The 22,005-nt window shown below is 38.4% G+C and overlaps 1 protein-coding gene and 1 pseudogene across 2 annotated transcripts in view; one reads left to right on the plus strand and one right to left on the minus strand.

Moving 5' to 3' along the window:
• The first annotated feature begins 240 nt into the window (after nt 1-240).
• On the plus strand, nt 241-8,456 carry LOC122332581 (annotated as a pseudogene).
• Nucleotides 8,457-9,251: 795 nt separating this feature from the next.
• Nucleotides 9,252-22,005, minus strand: part of LOC122332567 (ceramide transfer protein) — a 29,777-nt gene continuing 17,023 nt past the window's right edge. The window contains exons 4-18 of one of the 2 annotated variants that reach the window (XM_043229899.1): nt 20,669-20,776; nt 20,439-20,577; nt 20,046-20,129; nt 18,914-19,071; nt 17,285-17,377; nt 17,125-17,211; nt 15,974-16,066; nt 15,776-15,856; nt 14,510-14,605; nt 13,950-14,082; nt 12,885-12,955; nt 12,668-12,796; nt 12,374-12,503; nt 12,148-12,279; nt 9,252-11,403 (exon numbers count right to left, since the gene is read on the minus strand). In XM_043229899.1, the coding sequence (XP_043085834.1) occupies nt 12,152-12,279; nt 12,374-12,503; nt 12,668-12,796; nt 12,885-12,955; nt 13,950-14,082; nt 14,510-14,605; nt 15,776-15,856; nt 15,974-16,066; nt 17,125-17,211; nt 17,285-17,377; nt 18,914-19,071; nt 20,046-20,129; nt 20,439-20,577; nt 20,669-20,776 (1,530 nt within the window). In that variant the 3' untranslated portion in view covers nt 9,252-11,403; nt 12,148-12,151. The remainder of the gene's footprint in view (nt 11,404-12,147; nt 12,280-12,373; nt 12,504-12,667; nt 12,797-12,884; nt 12,956-13,949; nt 14,083-14,509; nt 14,606-15,775; nt 15,857-15,973; nt 16,067-17,124; nt 17,212-17,284; nt 17,378-18,913; nt 19,072-20,045; nt 20,130-20,438; nt 20,578-20,668; nt 20,777-22,005) is intronic. The other variant, XM_043229900.1, reaches the window with a different exon arrangement.

Raw genomic sequence — 22,005 nt, forward strand, 5'->3', positions numbered from 1 at the left:
AATAATATTGCTCGGTTGAATATGTGTCTAATGTGTGTTACTATTTTGATTAAAAATGATCACACGCTTTTGGGTATTTTAATGTTTTCCACATCAGGAGTGTCTGTATAGTTGCTACATTTAATTGAACTTTAATCTAAAAACTCTCAGCGAAAGGTGTGGATGAGTTTTGATGGGTTTGTGTTTCTGTTGGCAGGTGAACCGCTGAAGCCGGGATGATGCTGTCGTTGCGTCTTTCAGGCTCCACGGCCTGTTCGTCGCCTCTCATCCCTGGGAGGTGATCCTGGGGACAGTTGCGGTCACCATGTGTCTGATGTCCATGAACGCCATCGCTGCCAGCTTACCAGATCTCGTGGCTGAAACCATCAGTGTCCCAAAGCACAGGAGGTTCAAAGATCGCATTTCAGATTATAAAATGTTTTGTCTCTCTATATTTTACACACAAGACTTAATTCCTGTTTGAACTTTTTATTATCTACCAAGTCTAGCTCTAAACTGTATGGTTGGCAATTACGATCTTTACTAAAACATAACGCACGCTTATATATCATAGCATTTTTATATGATATTAACGTGCAGATTCGCTTTGTTGCACATTTATAGAAAGTTCTAAGCGCGACGTGAACATTTTAACCATCACGAGATGCGCCGCCATCGCTTACATCTACTTCCAGTTCAAAAACCTCCGCCAGCTCGCCCAAATACATACTGGGTGAGTTTTTTCTTTTTCTGACGTGTTTCTGAGGTGAAATGTAATCAAGTGAGAACTTGATTAAACAGTGAAAGGTGTTTCTTATGCCAGATGGTTGGAATATTATTAAGGCATTAATTGGTCACCGCTACAAATGCGCTTTTTTTGAGTATAAACGCACAATTTCCTCTCAGCTTAACCATTCATGTTATAAAAAGTACTGTGTTACGATGTGCGTATTTTGTGTCCAGGTATCGCTGGCCTCTTCACCGTCTCTCTCCAGCTTTGTGTTCAGCACCGTGGTCGCTTCAGTTTCTGGGCAAAGAGCTCACAGGACTGAAGTATGAATCTCGCGTGTTTCTCGAACCCGCTCGTGTCCTCAAGCTTGTCTCTAAACGCCTCGCCGTGTCCCTGCAGCGAGGCTCTGCCGTTCTTCCTGTTGCTGATCGACCTGTCCAAAGCCTGCAGCGCTGGCCAAGTTCGCTCTCAGCTCAAACTCGCAGGTGCAAAAACGCGATTTGTGTTTTTAAATTGTATTTTATCGAGACAATTTTGTGGCTTTAACATGCATGCATGCTTTGCTTGAACATTATAGCAAAATGTGTTATAATATACTAAAGCCTAAACCATGCATTTTGTTCAATTATTTATTTTAGATATAAAAATCTTATTTTTTAATGTAGTTTGACTATGCACACACAAAAAAAAATAGCGCTAATGGCAAAAGCGCAAAATTATTGCAAAATTGAAATGGAAAAAACTATATACAAATAAAAACTAATTCATATAAATGAATTAATTTCACAGGAGGAGGTCAGAGAGAATATTGCTAAAGGCATGGCCATCCTGGGTCCTACGTTCACCCTGGACGCGCTGGTGGAGTGTCTGGTCATCGGTGTAGGAACAATGTCCGTGAGTTATCAGAGGCATGCAAACCTGATGGTTTAGCGCTCGGTTCGCGTGTGGAGAAGTCGCAGGAAATCGTGTTCTTGCGGTAGTGTCGTAAATAACAATCAGTCAGTTTTTAGGGCAGATATCTTCTAAAATCCTTATTCGGTAATTAATAATGACTTAAAAAGACCTTAACGGCTTGCACAGTAACTACTTCCTGATTGCAGGCGTGCGTCAGCTGGAGATCATGTGCTGTTTCGGCTGCATGTCGGTTCTGGCCAATTACTTCGTGTTCATGACCTTCTTCCCTGCCTGTGTGTCGCTGGTGTTAGAGGTCAGTGTTAGATGTCCCCGTATAACGTATAAACCCAGATGTGAGCAAACTCTGACCCCTGTCACCCGTCCAGCTGTCCCGTGAGAGCCGCGAGGGCCGGCCCGTCTGGCAGCTCAGCCATTTCGCTCGGGTTCTGGAGGAGGAAGAGGGAAACAAGCCAAACCCCGTCACTCAGAAGGTCAAAATGATCATGGTGAGTTTGGGAGGCGTCTGGAGTCAACGATTCTGCTGCGCTTTGAGTGATTCGAAAGTGACGGTTTATAAAGACATTGATAATAACGTTTCAAATAAAATGCTCTTTTGAACTTCTGGTCATTAAGTAAAAAGCAGTTTGCACAAAAATGCTCAGCAGCACAACTTTCTTCAACATCGATAACGATCAGAAAGCTTCTCGGCATACTAGAATGATTTCTGGAGGATCATGTGACACTGAAGACTGGAGTGATGCTGAAAATACAGCTTTAATTACTTCATATACATTTTTATTCATATTTAAATGGCTGAACAATTGGCACACGGCGGTCTTTTTGGCGCTTCTGGCGTTGGTTTTGTTTCAGTCTTTGGGTCTGGCGCTGGTTCACGCTCGGAGTCGACTCGCGACCGAATCCCCGCCGCACAACACGAGCAGCTCAGACGTGGTTCTGCCCGCGCAGAACACGGAGTCCGACAGAACCATGTCCAGGTACGAGCTGCGGAGGATGGAAAGCTGTCTTGTTTATCGAGTCGTTAGTAATAATCTCCCTCTGTCTCTCAGTGTGGATCTGGAGCAGGTCATCACGCTCTCTCTCGCTCTGTTGTTGGCGGCAAAGTATGTGTTTTTTGAGCAGGCCGAAACGGAATCCTCCCTGTCGATTAAATCCCACGTGGCCACGCCCAGCTGCTCCCCGACCAATAGGAGAGGAGGGGAGGAGCACTGTCAGAGGGATTGGGCCCCGCCCAAAGCCCTGATGGGGGTCCCTGCGAATAAAAGTGAACGAGAGCCGCCTGATCCGTCAGACGGAGATGGTGAGGAGGAGAAAAGTGACGAGCTTCAGTCTCAGCAGCGCCGCCCTGTGGACGAGTGTCTGAGGATTCTTAAAGACCCTAAAGTAATTCAGTGACATGTTAACTGATCTTATGCAACTCTTTCTGTTCTCCATTTGTTTATCTAATGATTTTATTTATTGTTTTGTTTATGTATTTATGGTTTATTTGATTGATTTGATTTGAATTTTTTTTTTTTTTTTTATTTAATGATTTTAGGACTTTTTTTTTGTTCTTTTTTTGTAAAAACACTCATTCTCTGATTTCATTTTATTTGTTGTTTGTTTATTCATTGTTTTGATTTTTTTTTTTTTTTTTTTGTCCCCTGGTTCTGTTCCTTCTTTTCCTGTTCTTTTCTTCTTTTTTTTATCGGTTTCTGGTGTTTATTCATAATTTTTTTTGTTCCTCCATTAATTTTATTTGTTGTTGTTGTTTTTTTTTTTTTCTTCTTTTTTTATTTATTGTTTTTAATTTTTTTCTATTTAAGTGATTTATTCAGGGTTTTTTGAATTGTTTTTTTATTTTATCTGTTCTGGCGTTGTTGGTTCAGGTGGGTTTTTTATTTATTTATTTGTTCTTCCGCTTTTCTTTCTTGAGATGATTTATTAATTTTTTTGTTTCTTTTTCGTCTTGTGATTCTAAAGACCCTCCAGGTATCGATCAGTAATTATTTCTCTCTCTTCTTTCAGAGAGGAGCTCTTGTCTCTCTAACGCCGAGGTGATGGCACTAGTGGAGTGCAGGGGCATTCTGGGATACCGTCCTGGAAGCGGTGATGGAGAGTCCAGAGAGAGGCGTGGCGGTGCGCAGAGAAATGCTGTCCTCTAAACTCCCGGACAGGTGTGCGCTGGAGAACCTGCCCTACAGACACTACGACTACTCGAAGGTGCTGCTCCGATCCAGGGTCACGTGTGTCATGATGTCACGGCCGGTTGGATGGTTTAATCACGTTTCCTTATTTCCTCAGGTGATTGGCACTAACTGCGAGAATGTGATTGGCTATGTACCTGTGCCGGTGGGCGTGGCCGACCACTCCCTATTGGACGGAAAGAGTTCCACGTCCCCATGGCAACGACAGAAGGCTGTTTAGTGGCCAGCACTAACCGAGGATGCAGAGCCATCACAGTGAGTCATGTGTTTATTTTATATTAAAAAGTAAATTAAAAAAAAAAAAAAACATGACATTGTACTATTATTCTATGACTATTTTCTTTCTTTTGCTCCTTCATTTTGTTTGTATGTTCTTTTCTTCATTTTTTCTGCTTTATTTCTTTTTCTTTCATTCTTTTACTTTTTGTGAATTTATGAGTTAGTTTGCTTGTTCAGGTATTCTTCATTTTGGCATTGGTGTATTTTCATTTGTTGTTTTTTTTTTGTTAATTCCTTTACTTGTGATCTTTTTGATTATCGTTCACTATTTATTTTTTTATTTGTTATATTTATTTATATATATATATATATATATATATATATATATATATATATATATATATATATATATATATATATATATATATATATATATATAAAATTAATAAAATAAATATATATAAAATTAATTTATTTATTTTTTTGTTTAGATTTCTGTTAAGTAGTTTGTGTACTCATTCTTTTTTTAAACTTTGTGTTAATTTCTTTCTTTAAATATTTTTTATTTTGTATTGATAATAAAAAATTGTTAATTAATTTTGTCTACTTTTTTACTTTGCATTAGTTTGCTTTCAAGTCATTCGGTCTAAATGTTTACCTGCTTTTGTTGATTCCTTCATTCTTCCGTTCTTTGATTTCTGTGGTTTATTAATTTGTTTATTATTCGCTTTCTGACGTTTATTCATTTGTTACAGTTTTTTTTTTTCATTGTGTATCTGATTATTATTATTTTAATGTTTTTTTTTTTGTTTCCGCGTCCATATTTGCTGTATTGTCCTACTCCCGGTCATAGATGGTGTTTGTTCTCTCTCTAGTTGTCGGGGGGCGTGAGCAGCCGTGTCCTGGCGGACGGGATGACTCGAGGGCCGGTGGTTCAGATGCCGTCGGCGTGTCGAGCGGCGGAGGTCAAGGGCTGGCTGGAGAGTCCGGAGGGCTTCGGTGCCATCAAACAGGCCTTCGATCACACCAGCAGGTCAGAGGGCAAAGCTCACACACAGAATGACCTCTCTATAGCGCGCAGCTGCGGCATGGTTTCAGTGGTAACTGAAGTAGCTCTGCGTGTGTCTCAGGTTTGCTCGTCTGGACCGCCTGCAGGTCAGTCTGGCCGGGAGGAACCTGTACATCCGCTTCCAGTCTCAGACCGGAGACGCCATGGGCATGAACATGCTGTCAAAGGTGTGTGTGATGAAGCAGAGCTCCAGCGTCTCTCGTATTACAGCAGATTTATGGGTCACAGAGCAGCTGACCTTTACTCCAGTACTGACTTTAATAGATGCCCTTGCTCTATTTTAAATCAACTATTATACTAGAATACATAACTTTACCTATAAGAGGGCACTGACACCATCATAGGAAAACATATTTCTATAAATACAACTGAATGACAGCTTATGAATTTTTCTTAGTATATGATATTGGCCATTTACAATTTTAATTTGCTGTCTCATATCAAATTAATGCTAATAATAATAATAAAAAAAAAAAAAAAAAAAAAAAAAATATATATATATATATATATATATATATATATATATATATATATATATATATATATATATATATATACATAATATAAATGTATATCAAATATAATATTATCTAAATTATATATATATATATATATATATATAAACACATGCATATATGTATATATATTGTTTATATATTAAGTATAGTCATATATAAAATAAATATAATAATATAAATGTATATACATGTATACATTTTAAAATATACTGTATGTGTGTGTATTTCTATATGCATAAATACAGACCGCATACATACTTATAGTATATAAACAGAAACCTTTATTGTTTGACAGCTCTAGAAATAATTAAAAATAGTGAAATTCTACAAATATTCTATATAATAATCACTTCATTTATTTTATTGTTCGCTTATGACAGATAACATTAAGAACAGTCGCGTTGTGTGTTTGTGTCCGTGGGGAACCGAACAGGCTCTGAGCAGACTTCAGGAGCGCGTTATCCTGACACGCGTCTGCTAGCCGTCAGCGGAACTACTGCACCGATAAGAAACCGGCCGCTGTGAACTGGATCCACGGCAGAGGGAAGTCCACCGTGTGTGAAGCAGTCATACCAGCCCGAGTGGTCAGAGAGGTCAGAGCGGGTTAACACGGGCTCCTGTAGGGGGCGACAGACAGCCACAAATCCCAGGATGCTTTTCAAACGCAAAACGGAAATCGGCCCTGTGTTTCAGGTGTTGAAGAGCAGCGCGGCGGCTCTGGTGGAGCTCAACATCAGTAAGAATCTGGTGGGTTCAGCCATGGCCGGAAGCATCGGGGGCTTCAACGCTCACGCGGCTAACATCGTGACGGCGCTTTACATCGCCTGCGGACAGGTACGGCCGCTTCACTAAAACACCCGCGCTTCAGTCAGGACATTTCAGTCGTTCTTAGTGTGCATGTCAAGATGAAACAAAGGCGCTGACGTGTTTGAAACGCTTCAGATTTACATTCATTCTGCCTCTGTGTCTGTGAAACCGGGGTAAACTTACAATTTTTGCATGTGCATATGCATTTAAATTATAAATGATATGATGCGACCCTGGACCACAAAACCCATCGTAAGGGTCAGTTTTTTTTGAAGCTGAGATTTATACTGAAAGAATAACTTTCGATTGTTAGATTGATTTTAATAAATATTATTAAAATAAAAATATTGTGAAAACAGCCTGAAAAGTTGTCCAAATCAAGTTCTTAGCAATGCATGCTACTGATCCAGTTTATATATATATATATATATATATATATATATATATATAAATGCCATCATAGGAAAACATATTTATATATATATATATATATATATATATATATATATATATATATATATATATTAGTAGCAAAATTACTGCATTGACACATGATATTTTGTTGTTTCTGACCTCTGTGTGTGTGTGTGTGTGTGCATGTGTGCGCGTGTGCGTAAGTGCAGTGTGCGTGTGTGCGTGTGCATGTGTGTGCGTGTGTGTAGGACCCTGCGCAGACGGTGGGCAGCAGTAACTGCATCACTCTGATGGAGTGTGTGGGGCCGGATGGAGAGGATCTGTACGTGTCCTGCACCATGCCCTCGTTAGAGCTGGGGACTGTGGGAGGAGGAACAGGGCTGCCCGCACAACACGCCTGTTTACAGGTAACACACACGCACACACACACACACACACACACACCCCTGCGGGCAGTGATGATCTAACCGCGCTGCTCTGTGTCGGTCAGATGCTGGGGGTTCACGGCTCCAGCGATCAGTGTCCCGGGGAGAACTCTCGGACGCTGGCGAGGGTGATCTGTGGTACGGTTCTGGCCGGAGAGCTCTCTCTGATGGCCGCCCTCGCCGCCGGACACCTCGTCAAGAGTCACATGACTCACAACAGGTACAGCACACACCTGCAGTGATAACCTGAGCGGGGCTAGCATACAAAAACCCGTCCTGTCTATAAACATGACTTATATAATGTATATAAAAACATTAGCATTAATAAAATAATGTAAAATTCTTTATATTACAGTACGATTTTTCATGGTATTTTTTTAGTTTAGAATCTGAAGTGTTTTTCCTCTCACAGGTCAAAAGCCAATCTTCGAGAGACTGAACCACAGCTGAATCAATCTTCCTGAAGCACAGAGGACTCTGGGAAGCGGAGTCCGTGCGGTTTCTGCCCATCATCCCTCCCCGAGCGTCTGAAGACACGGCCTGCAGAGCGACGGGCGTCTGGAGGAGCTCCGCTGGGAAATGCTAATCCTTGACCTCCGAGTCGTGCCTCGTTTTTGTAGACGAGTAAATGAGCGAGACGCTGCTGCGTTTCTGCGTTCGTTTAGTCTCGCGCTAAAAGCCATGACCGTTATTTGCTCGAGATTTGTCAAAACAAGTCGGTGACAGTGAAAAGAGACTTTTTAGTGAAAAGAGATATTTTCCGTTTGGATCTTGGGTTTCTGAATGAATGTATTTAATTGATCACGCCAAACTCACTGTGACGAACTCCACTGATGGACCTTATAAACGAGGTGCTACTCTACTTTAATGATAGTCAATAGTTCATGAATCTGTGTGAATGTGGATGTTTGCACTATTTATATTACGCGTGCAGCTAAAAATAAAGGGGGTCTGCTTGTTATGCTGCTTGTTTCCGTTCGAATTGAAGACTGCAAAGTGCTTTGGTTTTTCTCAACAAAAGCAAGTCCTTTCGCTTTCTGGCTGTAGAAAGTGCCGTGAAGCCATATGTGTGTCTTTTAAACTCTTGCTTATTTCCTGCTCAACCACTGATCAGCGTATTTTTAAATTATCACAGTATTTTTGCTAATTAACTGTTTTAAAATTGGACAAATAAACATGAACAGAGTATTATTAGCATTCGGTGTAGTGGTTTTGTTTTTGGTCTGTTGTCTTTCTATCAGCTTGGACCAGTCTGGTCATTCTCCTCTGGCATCCATGAAGCATTTGCGCCTCATCTGTTGCTCATTGGATATCTTCTCTTTTTCTGACCATTCTCTGTAAACCCTAGAGACGGTTGTGCTCAAATCCCAGTAGATGAGCAGTTTCTGAAATATTCAGACCACATTCAAAGTCACTGAAATCATATTTCTTCCCCGGTCTGATGCTCGGTTTGAACCGCAGCAGGTCGTCTTCACCATGTCTGCATGCTTAAATGCATTGAGGTGCTGCCATGTGATTGGATGATTAGAAATTTGCGTTAACGAGCAATTAGACAGGTGAACCTAATAAAGAGGCCAGTGAGTGTATCTCTCTCTCTCTCTCTCTCTGTATATATATCTAGCTCTATAGCTCTCTCTATATATAGATATCTCTCTCTGTATATATATATATATATATATATATATATATATATATATATATCTCTGTATATCATGTATATATCTGTCTATATATATTTTTTTAATGAAAATTTAAAGTCTGCAGTTTAATTGAAGTACTCCTGCAGACTAGGGCGGGACCAGACGCATCGCCCCGCCCACGTCGCATTTCATTGGTTGCCGGCAAAGCAGTAAATAACAGACTTGACCATTCACGCGTTTGACAGCAAAAGAAGCATTAAAAATTACTAATAAGCAAAAAAAAAATACACTCGTTTGAGCCCATGTTCTGTTAAAAAAGCACACACGAAGAAGGAATGACACGAGTCGGGGGTTGCAGAAAGATGTCGATCATTTTATTCCTCTCTACACAGGGCCGAGACGCCGCCCTCTATTCACAGTACAAGTTCATCCTGACACCTTTAGTGTGACGTTATTATGTACACGAAACATCTGAACCCCAACGACATTACATTCAGTGCAAATGCAACTAATAACACACCGGACTGTCAGACGCGCGCGCGCACGCGAGCAGAACGCCTCTCCTGATTGGCTGCTTCCACCGATAAACGCTCACCTGTCCGGGGGTCAGGTGCGACACGTTCAGCTGCACGCGTTCTCTCCGGTGGATTCGTACATTCGTTCCGCGAGTGTCTGGAATGTTTAAGTTGTACGAGGGTGGCGTTTTATGAACGGGATGTACCCGGATGTAGTCGCGCGCCTGCTCTACTCGTCGTCTTTAACAGTCTGTCATGGGAACAGCTCGACTAATGAAAACGTTTTGCAAAAAAAGGTAAAAGCTCTTGTCGTTTGGCAAAAAAGGGGTTTCTTGCTCATTTTTTTTGTTTTGTTTTCCAGTATTAATATCTAAGAAAAAAAATCTGCAAAAATGTATTGGACTTTTTCTGAACTATTAAAATTAAGTGAAAATATAATTTTCCAACATACTTATATATATATAATTACAAGGAAAACATGTTTTTCCCCACTGATATATTAAATTTGACCGTGTCATTTTAATTAATGTAGATGCAAAATGTATGCATTTTCTGACAAATTAATGTAAATGAGCTACATATTTGTCAGTGGGCTAAAAAATACATTTCACAGGGAAACCATTTTTTTTCCAGAATTAACAAGATATCTAACATTTTAAGAAATGCATTTTAAACTGCAGATGCAAAATGCAAACCTTTTCTGAAAAACAGACCAAAATTAGTTCATCTTAAATCAAGAAAAATACCAGTGAATATTTAATTAAAAGGGGAAAAATTTAGTTTTTTTGTTTAAGCTGTAAATGTAAAAATCAAATCTCGACTCAAAAATTTGCAGATATTTTTACTGGGAAATGAGACAAAAATACGAACATATTTTGCCAGCTTGTGCCTTTTGAGATTGTTTACTAATGCTTGATTTACTTTTTAAAAATCCAAAAATAATAAATAAACGCAACTAATTCTACCTGATCTACAACTAAGCATCACCTGCGCCCCTAATTTAAACCGCATCTCCCTATTGGACAGTGAATCTGATCGGCGTCCGGGCTCCTCCAATAAGAGGATGCTCTTCTGATGACTCATTTTTTTTTTTTAAATAATAACTTGAGGTAAGAAATCAATATCAAATGATCTTTGTATAAACACCACAGGACTCCAGGTTGGTTTGTAATGAACACGGGCGGTACGATCAGCAAGATCAATAATGAGGCACTTTTCTAGAAATGTTTGAGTCGGTACACACCTCTCAGTCTCACACACACACACACACACACACACACACACTAAGGCATATGGAGTCGGATTAGTCAGGTAAAAGCATCGACTGACGATCTGAAGCAATAATGAAATTATATACAAATAATCTGCGCGCTGATGTTTTACAAATTTCAGGCGGTCACGATCGATCTGGATTTGTGCTACGGTATATCAGCTGCTGAGACACGGACAGAACGAAATCAAGAGAGAAACGAAGCGTCTCCTCGTCAGCGGCACATCCTGCGCTTCATAAAAGAGACGGCCGACGTCCAGACGAACGGCAGGTTCATAGAGTTCACTCGCCAACAGGCCCTCGCCAAAGAACAACTCTACGAGGACGGCGAAAGCGAAGCGTTTGTTCAAAACGTGGGGGGGAACAAAAAACAAGACTAAAACAGAGCCGGTCTCGTGTTCAGCTTCAAAACTCTTTGTTATATATAAACTTGTCATCTCACTTACTTACATACATACATATATATTCATATCAATATAGATCTCTGCCAGAAAAGGTGGGACAGACATTGGCGTTTGGCGTCTCTAGTCCTCTGTCTGTGTGAGCTAGCGTGGCGCTACAGAACGGCATCAAGCGTCTAGCGATGGCCGCCGCTGGGCTTCCTGTGACGACAGCGGGATTCAGAACAGTCTGGAGAGGGACGCGAGGAGTCTTCTGAGGAGCTAGAGGAGTGTGCACAAACTGAAGGAGTCGAGCACACCCACGGCCGAACTGGGGAGCTGCAAACAACAGGCAATAATAGTGAATTTCATCCAAAAAAAAATTAAATAAAAAAATAATAATAAATAATAACAATACCACCCATAATATTAAAAATAACAATAAATATTTAAAAATAATAATGACGGTAACAATAACACCATTAATAAATATATTAAATACATAAAGATAATTAATAATAATAATATCACCAGTAATATTTTTATAAAATAGAAAATTGTTTTTAAAAAAGAAATTAATATATGCAAAAAATGAAATAAGACAATAACAATAGTAGCAGTAGAAATAGTAATATTAAATATTTAATACACAAAGTAATAAATAAAATAGCGCTACAAGTTTAATAGGAGTAAAAATAACAACAATAACAGTATTATATTAATAAGAATAATAACACTAGTACTACTACTACTACATTATTAAATACATTGAACATAATACATACTAAACAGCAGCAATAGTAATATTACATTTATAATAAAATAAGATACAATCAGATTTTTTAAAATGGTAATATTAATAATATTTATTTAGTATGTTTAGCATAAAGTATAAAACAACAATAAATAAAAAAAAATATATATATATATATATATATATATATATATATATATATATAAATATATATATAAATATATATAAATATATATATATATAAATATATATATATATATATATATATACACACACACACATACATACACACACACACACACACACACACGTAAAGTCATGAGATGTACCTGCTCAGAAGAGGATGGGCTTTCCAGCGGTCTTCTCCTGGACGTAGGAAGTGAAGCGTTTGAGGAATTTGGGATATTCTCTCTTAGCGACGGCCCTCAGGACGGACGCAGGGGCCCAGCCGCCAGGATTCACTGAGGCCACAACAAACAAACAAACATTAATATTTAATGTGTGAATATATGAATCACTTCAGTCAGCTGTGAGGGAGAGAGCGGTTCCTCTAACCGTTGGCCACGTATGTGATTTTGCACAGGATGTTGTCTCTGCTGATCTCCTTGTCTCCCTCTGGTGGACTGACCAGCGTCTGGCAGATCATCGCAATGTTGATTTTAGCACGAACGCATCTGTTGTTTGGCTGCACGAGGATAAAAATCAAGAAAAACAGTGAGACACACACACACACACACACACACACACACACACACACAAGTTAAAATTGATCCACGGATGCTGCACTGAACTCGCTGAACTGCTGCTGATGCAGACTGACTCAGCAGTTGCCATGGAAACCAGACTCACCTGGGCATTCTCGTGCTCGACCGAGAAGTTGCAGACGAGCCACGTGTCTGGATCGTTCTCGTTATTGGCTAGAATCTTCCGGATGGCAGACAGGTACAAGACGTCTCTCTGGGACGCCGGCCACACTCTCTACACGGAGCACAACACAACACACTCCGTCACAGCCAATCAAATCACCGAGAAGAAGTGCCCTGGAGAGGGCCTGCGCTCCCCTCACCTTGTGAGTCTGGTAGATGATGACGGCGTTATCGGACAGCGTTTCCACAATGTTGAAGTTTTCCACAGTAGCTGGAGACGAGAGAGAGAAAAAAAAAGAGCTGAAACAGAGGTACTAGACAATGATGAGTAATTCTACCCATGATGCACCACTATCGATTGTGTCAGTGATCATTAGGAGGCACGGCTGAATTCTCCAGTGAATGAAAGTGTTCTGGTAGGTTACTGTATTAAAGCAACTGAATTGAAACTGATTGAATATGAGCCATTACTGATGATAAAATATCTTTATTAGATTATATATGTACTGTCATACAAACAAAACTGATTTATGATTATATGTTTAACTACATACCAGGGTTAAGTAAAATGTTACTCTAAAAATTTGTAAAAATTAAAAAAAATGTGAACCATTTTAAAGAAATTTAAGTTTAAGCACTAAAATGTGTGGAAATATGTTAAATAAAATACACACAAAAAAAAGAATTTAAATGAAATCTTTAAAAAAAAAAACATGCACATAAAATAACAAATAAACACAATAAAGACTGAAAGTATAATTTAAAGCTAAATAAAAAATGAATTAAAAATATAATAATATATTAAACAGTATATAAAAACACTCTTCCACATGATCACAACTCAAAGCAACCCCTTCAGAAAACTCAGCTTTTCATCACAGGAATAAATTACATTTTAATATTATTTTTATTGCAATAAATTCTCTCAATATTATTCGTTCTACTATAGTTTTGATCAAATAAGCGCAGAATCAAAATCATACTGAGCTCATATAATTAACATTAATATGATGATGTATGCTTTTAAGATTTGTTCAATTTACTTAAATATTTAATCATATATTCAAATGCCAAAATGTGGATTAATAAGTAATTAATAAGCTGACTCGGTACTGATCATGCCAACAAAACTTATAAGTGGATCTCAGGGGGAAAAACCAAAACAGAATGCTGCATAACTGACTGATTGAGCAATAACTTTAATCTTTTATATCTGTTATGTTCTGTGTGTGTGTGTGTGTGTGTGTGTGTGTGTGTGCACTCACTCTCCCAGTCGTTACGGACATCCGTGTCCCAGAAGTAGTGGCACACCTCGTGACCCGTGACCCCTTTGACAGAGTGTGTGGCCTTCAGAGGGTCCAGCACGATCCCATTCTCCTCCACCTCGCGCCGGTACACCTGAAAGACACACACACACACACACACACAGACACAGACACAGACACACACAGAGACGCGCACACACACACACAGAGACGCGCACACACACACAGAGACACGCAGAGACGAACAGAGACGCACACACACACGCACACAGACACGCACACACACACAGAGACACGCAGAGACGAACAGAGACGCACACACACACACACACACACACACAGAGACGAACAGAGACGCACACACACACAGAGACGAACACACACACACACACAGAGACGAACAGAGACGCACACACACACACACACACACACACACAGACACACACACACACACAGAGACGAACAGAGACGCACACACACACACACACAGAGTGAGCCCGTTTACTAAAGAACACACATCAGATCAAAATAACATATTACAGACGTTAGTTGCAGCTCACCTTCATCTCTCCCTCTTCCACCACCAGCTGCCAGTTAGCGTCTCCGCCCACGTCCTGCAGCGAGTAGGTCATGTGATTCTGAACCATCTCCTCCACCTGCCCAAAACACAGCACAGAGGGTCAGAGGTCATGCCCTCACATTTAAGAGGATGTACATTAGTAACACTGCGTGCGAGAACTACACGGCGCTCTTCTGTTAATGTTGGATTACTTCTGTATTTCGAAGTGAAACAAAAACATCCCCAGCACACACTTTTCTGAGCTCAAGCTCTTCCTCCTCATACCCCAAAGCAAACAAGCTTTCATATTACTCCCTAAACTTACATTATTCAGCATTAAACTACTGACTATTTATTTAATTGCCATTTAATCACTGCCTTATTAACATAATACAAACACGTACAGATGAATAAATAATAAGAACAGGAATATGAATTAAAGCAAATTATATGCATTTCGATTACAATGCGACCTAAAAAGCTATTAAACATGCAAATTATCGTATTAAAAAGCAATAAAAGCATTATTAGCTGCAAATGTAAAAGGCAAACACAAAGCACCAATAAAACTGACCAATTAAATGAGTGTTTTCAAACCCAATGGACTCCTTTGACGGACTGCAATTTTGAGCATTAGCAATACCATTATACCCACATTAAAACAACGCCCAGAAACGCTAGCATTATTCATTAATATGCTCGAAGTTCTTGAAAAGCTAAAAATATTTACATTTGTATATTTAGCTGAGATGCTTTTTTTCCCCTCCAAAATCTGCAGAATTATAAAAATCAAGACCTTTTTAAGTGACGCCCAAAATATTACTTATTTAAATTTTATACCATGCCTACATCAAAGGCTATATTTACAGCAAATTCTACAAAAATAAGATTAAAAAAAAGTCTCAATTGCAACACTTTTAATCAATCGTGTGCAATAATTTAATGTAATTTTACACATAAACAACAAATAAGTATCTATATAATTATTTACGATTATTAATTCAGCTTGTACAAATGAGAAACTGACACGTATTAATTACACGTAATTAAAGTATTGTTTTTCTCCCGAAATGTAGTTTGAATAAAAATGTTTCCTGGTATCCTTTAATGCAGGACACATTAAAATGTCTGGATTGATGCTCAGGAAGTCCTGCTGACTAAGTAGGCAGCACATTAGGGTTTGAAACAGCCAGTGCGCATGCATAGGTGCAATGTTTGCGAAGGCATTCGAGACGTGTTGGTCGAGTGTGCATGAGGGCGCCGTTACCTCAGCACTGAATCTGTGCTCGTGGAGCGAAGGAGCGAAGGCTACAGCAGAAGACGAGGGAGAGGAAGGACGAGAGGGGGGCTACACGGGTGAGGGACAAGAGAGAAACGCAGCTTCATCAGGAGGAAAAAAAACCCCCAAAGAGACCAAGAGCAAGGACACGAGAAGAGACGATCACGATGAGAAGAATGAGCTCACCTTCTCGGCGAACCGGTGAGAGCCGACGCTGGAGAAGATGTCTCCTGAAGGCACTGAACTGCTCCTCTGTATCCTGCTCTTCTCACACTGAGTCTACGAAAACACACACGGAAAAAAAATACTTCAGCAACGATGCATTTCAGAGCGATTTTCTCCGTTGGCTTTTGACTGGAAAGTGAAATGTTGAAATGTTATCGGTTGCTCGGTAAGAGTGAGGATGCGTTAAGATAATATGCAGACTATAAACTGCTTTTATTTATTATTATTTTTAGATGTTTGCTTTACATTTTTAAAAACGTTCAATTTACATTCATGCATTTAGCAGATGCTTTTATTCATGGCATCAAAACACGAGGTTAATGCGTCCCATTACCTGCAGAGTTTCACAAGCAATATAAAAAGTCTGAGACATGCATTCGAATACAAAAAAATAATTACACACGTATGCATTTAATTTGATTCTAATGCTAATATAACTCATTTATACTAATATCTCAACACATATGAATTATAGGCGAGTCAATATTAGACTTTGCTCATGCAATAATAGTCTAAGAAAGGCAATAAAAAAATTATTATTGTGTGATTGGCAAAATCTCTATCTATAAAAAGATGTTTTGTATTTAGTGTGGACTAAAAACAAGCTCTAAATAAGCCTGTAGAACATGCAGAAATCACATCAATCAAATCATGAAATAAATGTAGAGCATTTCATAAAAGTTTCAGTGTTTAAAAGTGAATAATGGAAGACATAAATATTAGCGTTGCAACTTGTCAAATTGAGCGTTTTATTTATTTTACAACAGTAATACGTGTATACCCTTATTTTTATGATTAGAGTTAAAGTGAATAATAATTTAAATGGTTCATATATTTAGAATATTAATGTAATTTAATTGAAAAGATTCACTCATGTGACAGTCCAACAACATTAGAAAACTATAAACACGTACGTGTTGTTAAATTGTATTAATTTCATGAATAAAAAAAACATAATATATATTAAATTTAAATGTGGCTTCAAGTCAATATTTCACATCTAAGGCCTAGCATTTTAAGCACATTATACAGTAGCATGATTAGTTTTGCACGCTCTGATTAAAGTGGTCTTCGAGATCATTTTAAGCCTCTGAATGTCTGTATTTACTCACCTGTTCTTCTATTTTGTCCTGCCGGTCCAGAGCGGCCTCCACAGCGTCAAAGAACTCGTCTTCATTGATCAGGCTGTTTGGACCCTCCTGATGGACAGAACGAGATGAACATCTCCATACGCTTCACAGCTCTGCCTACTTCACAGAAAAGCCGACTCACCTCGTAATCCGGCCCTCCAAAATGAGACTTCTTCTTCAGCTCGGACAGGGCCGATTTATACGCCTCCTCCACCCTCCTCCTCTTCTCCATCTCCTGTAGAAAGCGAGAGAGAGGGAACGGCTTCAGCTGACTAAACGCTCTGCCGCCGTGATGTTTAATGTCTCGGCGTGATCTGGGCAGAGCAAGAGAGCGTAACCGCGCAGGACTGCTCTGAAGAGCTCCATTGTTCAGACAGAAGCAAGACGCCCGTGTTCTGGCTCTGATTGTATGTGTCGGTATTGTGCTCAATGCTGCTGACTGCGACACATCGGCAGACGGACCGAGCTCCACCTCTGTATCACACGCTCCACATTCATTAAAACCGCTGGAGGAACTTCTCTGGTGAAGCAGTTATTCACAGCTGATTTAAATATAGCGCTATTTCACTACTATTTCACGCTATTTTAACTACCGTACGATGCATTAAAAAAAATGTTTAATGAAAAATAATAACTGTCGCGCTGGTGCCATGCAAACCATTCTTACCGGCAAAAATATATCAGTTTTTTCTAGTTTCTTCCATTAGTGTAATAACTATATTTTCTGTTCTTCGTTTTAGTTGAAGTTTTTAAAATGTATTATTTATATAGGATGACATATTGTATTTGAAAATACAAAAAGATTATTCAAAATATTGGTACTTTCATTTAGATTTTTAAGTTTTAGTAATTCTGTTATGTATTATTGTACAGCATTTATTAACATTTCAATTTTAAGTAAATTTAAACTCTTATCTTTATATTTCTATAAAGTAAAAAAAAAAACCACCTATTTCTGATGTTTCAATTTTAGTACTTAAACTTATTTTTATATATAAATTTTTAATTTTTATATTTTATATATAAAATTGAAAAATATAAATATCGGATGAAAAAAAAAATAAATAAATATGATATATATATATATATATATATATATATATATATATATATAATAAATAAATATATATATATATATATAATATATATATATATATAAATAAATATATATATAAATATAATATATATATATATATATATATATATATATATATATATATATATATATATATATATATATATATATATATATATATATATATATATATATATATATATATATATATATATATATATATATATATATATATATATATATATATATATATTTTTTTTTTTTTTTTCATCCGATATTTATATTTTTCAATTTTATTTTAAGTCACTGAAAACTAGTTTGACCTCAGCTGTCAGTGGGGGAAATTATTTTTGCATGAAAACCCTAAAACCGAATACATTTGACAATAAAAAAAACCTTGAAACCGACCAGTTGTCTTCCGCTCTAGTTGATTAGTGCAAAGTAGTGTTCATGGAAGGCCTACTTTGATCGGCCGACTAATGCATCATATTTATTCACATACATCATTAATATTTCTGCCAAAGTTATAACTACTTTAGCTGTGAATGGCCACGGCAGATGTACCAGATCCTGTTCACGCATGACTTAACTGTGAATATTTCGCTCCGTCGGACACAAGCGGCGGTCTGCTAACAGAGCCCTGAATTACAGAAACACTCTCTTCTGATCTGATCAGCTCAAGGACGAGCGTCGTACCTTATCCAGTCTCTTCTGCCAGCTGTCCTCTCTCTTCACCATCAGGTCGATGCAGTGAGAAAGCGTAGCCAAGATCCCCGCCGTGGTCGCCTTGAATGTGATGGCCTCTCCTTTAAAATCTATCCCATTAATGCCTTTATGACTCAGACACTGGAATACTGATGGGGAGAGAGAACAAACCCAGTCACACTCTGAAAAGCCAAGGCATTCATTTGAGGGACAGTGTTACACAGACATCAGGCATAATGCAATGAAACATCAAGTCATAAATCCACTCTGTTTTCTGGGCATTTATTCTAACCAACAGTTGCTTGAGTTATACATTTTAAAACATTAAAATTTATGCATGTATTACATATATTTTATATGCAAAAATAAATAAATGCAATTATAAATAAAAATATTACATATACATAAAGACTATATATTATATACAATATTATCTAAGATATACATTATATTCATACTAACACATTTAAGCATTACATATTTTATACAAGTTATATATATATATATATATATAAATAAATGTGAACTTTTTTAGTTATATATTGTTGTATAGTTATAATTAGTAGTTATATAATTATATATTATATAATTGACATTTTAAACATTTTACACACACACACACACACACACACACACACACACACACACACACACACACACACACACACACACACACACACACACACACCTTTATTTATAAAATGCATTTCAAAATTAACAACATATATAATAGCTTACATATGTCTTAATTAAATCTAAGGCTATATTTGGTTGATGATTTTATAAAAGTATTCATTTTTCAATATGGTTTGAAAGCCACATTCAATTTAGCCTTATAACATTGTCTCTAAAAAATAATAATAATGCAGAAACTCGATGAAAACATGTCAAACACAGCTCCACTGGAGACATGCTGACTTTATATGTTATAGTATGTTATTTCCACACAATTCATTACGGCAGGCTCAAATGACTGGATCACTGGAGTAAATTAAGTGGACAAACTGCTCATAATGTCAGTGGCGCCCCAGTACCGTCTCCTCGAGCTGAATCAGGGAGAATTCATTGGGCGTGAAAAACCAGCTGCAGTTTCCCACGAGTAGAAATCAGTAAAGACACTCACGTTTCTCCTTGCTGCCGTTGTTGTTATGCAGGAATTCTCCATCGGAGCGAGTGGTAGGGAAACCGTCTTCATCGTCCTCCACGACTGCGGAGAAAACACACAAACGCAGTCAGCGTGAACTCGCGGCCCCGGGGTCGGCCCACTCGCGTACTGAGAGCTGACGCGTACCGTAATACACAACGCGACGAGAGAGAGGACTGGGACGAACAAAAGAGGTAGTTGATCATCCGTGTGAATCAACAGGCCCTTGTGCTGCAACAACAGACGCATCCAGAGCGATCTGGACCTCGCTGCGGGCTGAATAAGGTTCAGTGTTGTCTAAACACGTCTGTCAGCGTATTCCATATCCTCGTCTCTCCCGCACACACACACACACACACACGGTCTACTCACTCTTGTCTCTCTGGAGCTCGTCTTTGGTCACGGCGTCAGCGCAGCCGTCGAAGTACTTCTGCAGGGTGTCCACCTGCCTGCACAGGATGTCTCGAAACGTCTCCATCTCTGCCAGCTTCTCCCGCAGACTGTGGCCCTTCTGTGAGTCACAAAGCCATGAGTTCACAGCAGAGAGAGGCATGACCTGTTACCATGCTTGCGTCACTCAGCAGCAAGACGCTTCATTTCACCTTAAAGGAGGAGGTGGAGGTGGCCGAGTATCCGCTGGTGGCTGATGTGAGGGACAGCATGGAGCCGTGTCTCCTCAAACTGGACTCGGAGCCATAACCAGACTCGGCCTGAACGCAGAGACACAGAGATTAATGTGACGTTTAGGAGCGTTTTTAACGCAACGAAGCTTCAAAAGCAGACCACAAAGCAATCAAGTCATAAACCAAATGACTTGATGACAATTACTTCCATATTAATAGTTGATAAATAAGGAGTTTTTAAATAATAATAATACACATAAATAAACAGTGCTGTCAAATGATTAAGCACTTCTATAAAATTCACTTAGTGAGTGTACACATATACATATATACATATATACATATATATATATATATATATATATATATATATATATATATATATATATATATATATATATATATATATATATATAGGACATAAAAAAAATATATAATATTAAATATATTAATGAGTATAAATGAGTTTCTTTTGGATGTGATTAATCACGATTTAATCCACATTTAGTTCACATTTACTTTGTCATTTACAGTCAAATACAAACATGACACTTAAAAAAAAAACAACAAAAAAAAAAACTGGTGAGTGTGTGCGTGTCCTGAACAATTTCCACTTCATCTTCAGGATACGTCAATCTCACACACACACACACACACACACACAGAGACACACACACACACACACAGAGACACACACACACACACAGACAGACACACACACAGAGACACACAGAGAGACAGTCCAGAGAGTCACTTTCCATGAACTCAGAGCTCTCCTGTGGCTCATTTCACGAGTAACAACCTCTGAAAATAGTTTCTGATTTTATTTAGCAGCATAAACGCACACAATGACCGTCTTCCTACGAGGCTTCTGAGCATGATTGCACAAGCCCAGGTTACTGTATCTTTCCCGCACATGAACAAATTTGACCTCTGCACCACGTTAATACACTCACTCATTACTGTCAATCTGAAAGAGGGAATGAAATACGATCTGAAAATCAACTGCTTCCTCTGTGATGTTCCGCATACAGAAACTTATCCAGACAATCTGGGTTCGGTTGGAACACACACACACACACACACACACACACACACACACACACACACACACACACACACACACACACACACACACACACACACACACACACACACACACACACACACACACACACAAGGCTAAAAGAGAAATAGGAACACACACTTAAACCTACACAAACAAACCTTTCCTGTAGATAAGAACCACCTGTAAACACATGACTTTACAGTCAAAACAACCTATTATTAAATACATTTACAACTGCAAGAGTAGA

Source organism: Puntigrus tetrazona, unplaced genomic scaffold (genome assembly GCF_018831695.1).
Source record: "Puntigrus tetrazona isolate hp1 unplaced genomic scaffold, ASM1883169v1 S000000116, whole genome shotgun sequence".
Classification (NCBI taxonomy): Eukaryota; Metazoa; Chordata; class Actinopteri; order Cypriniformes; family Cyprinidae; genus Puntigrus; species Puntigrus tetrazona.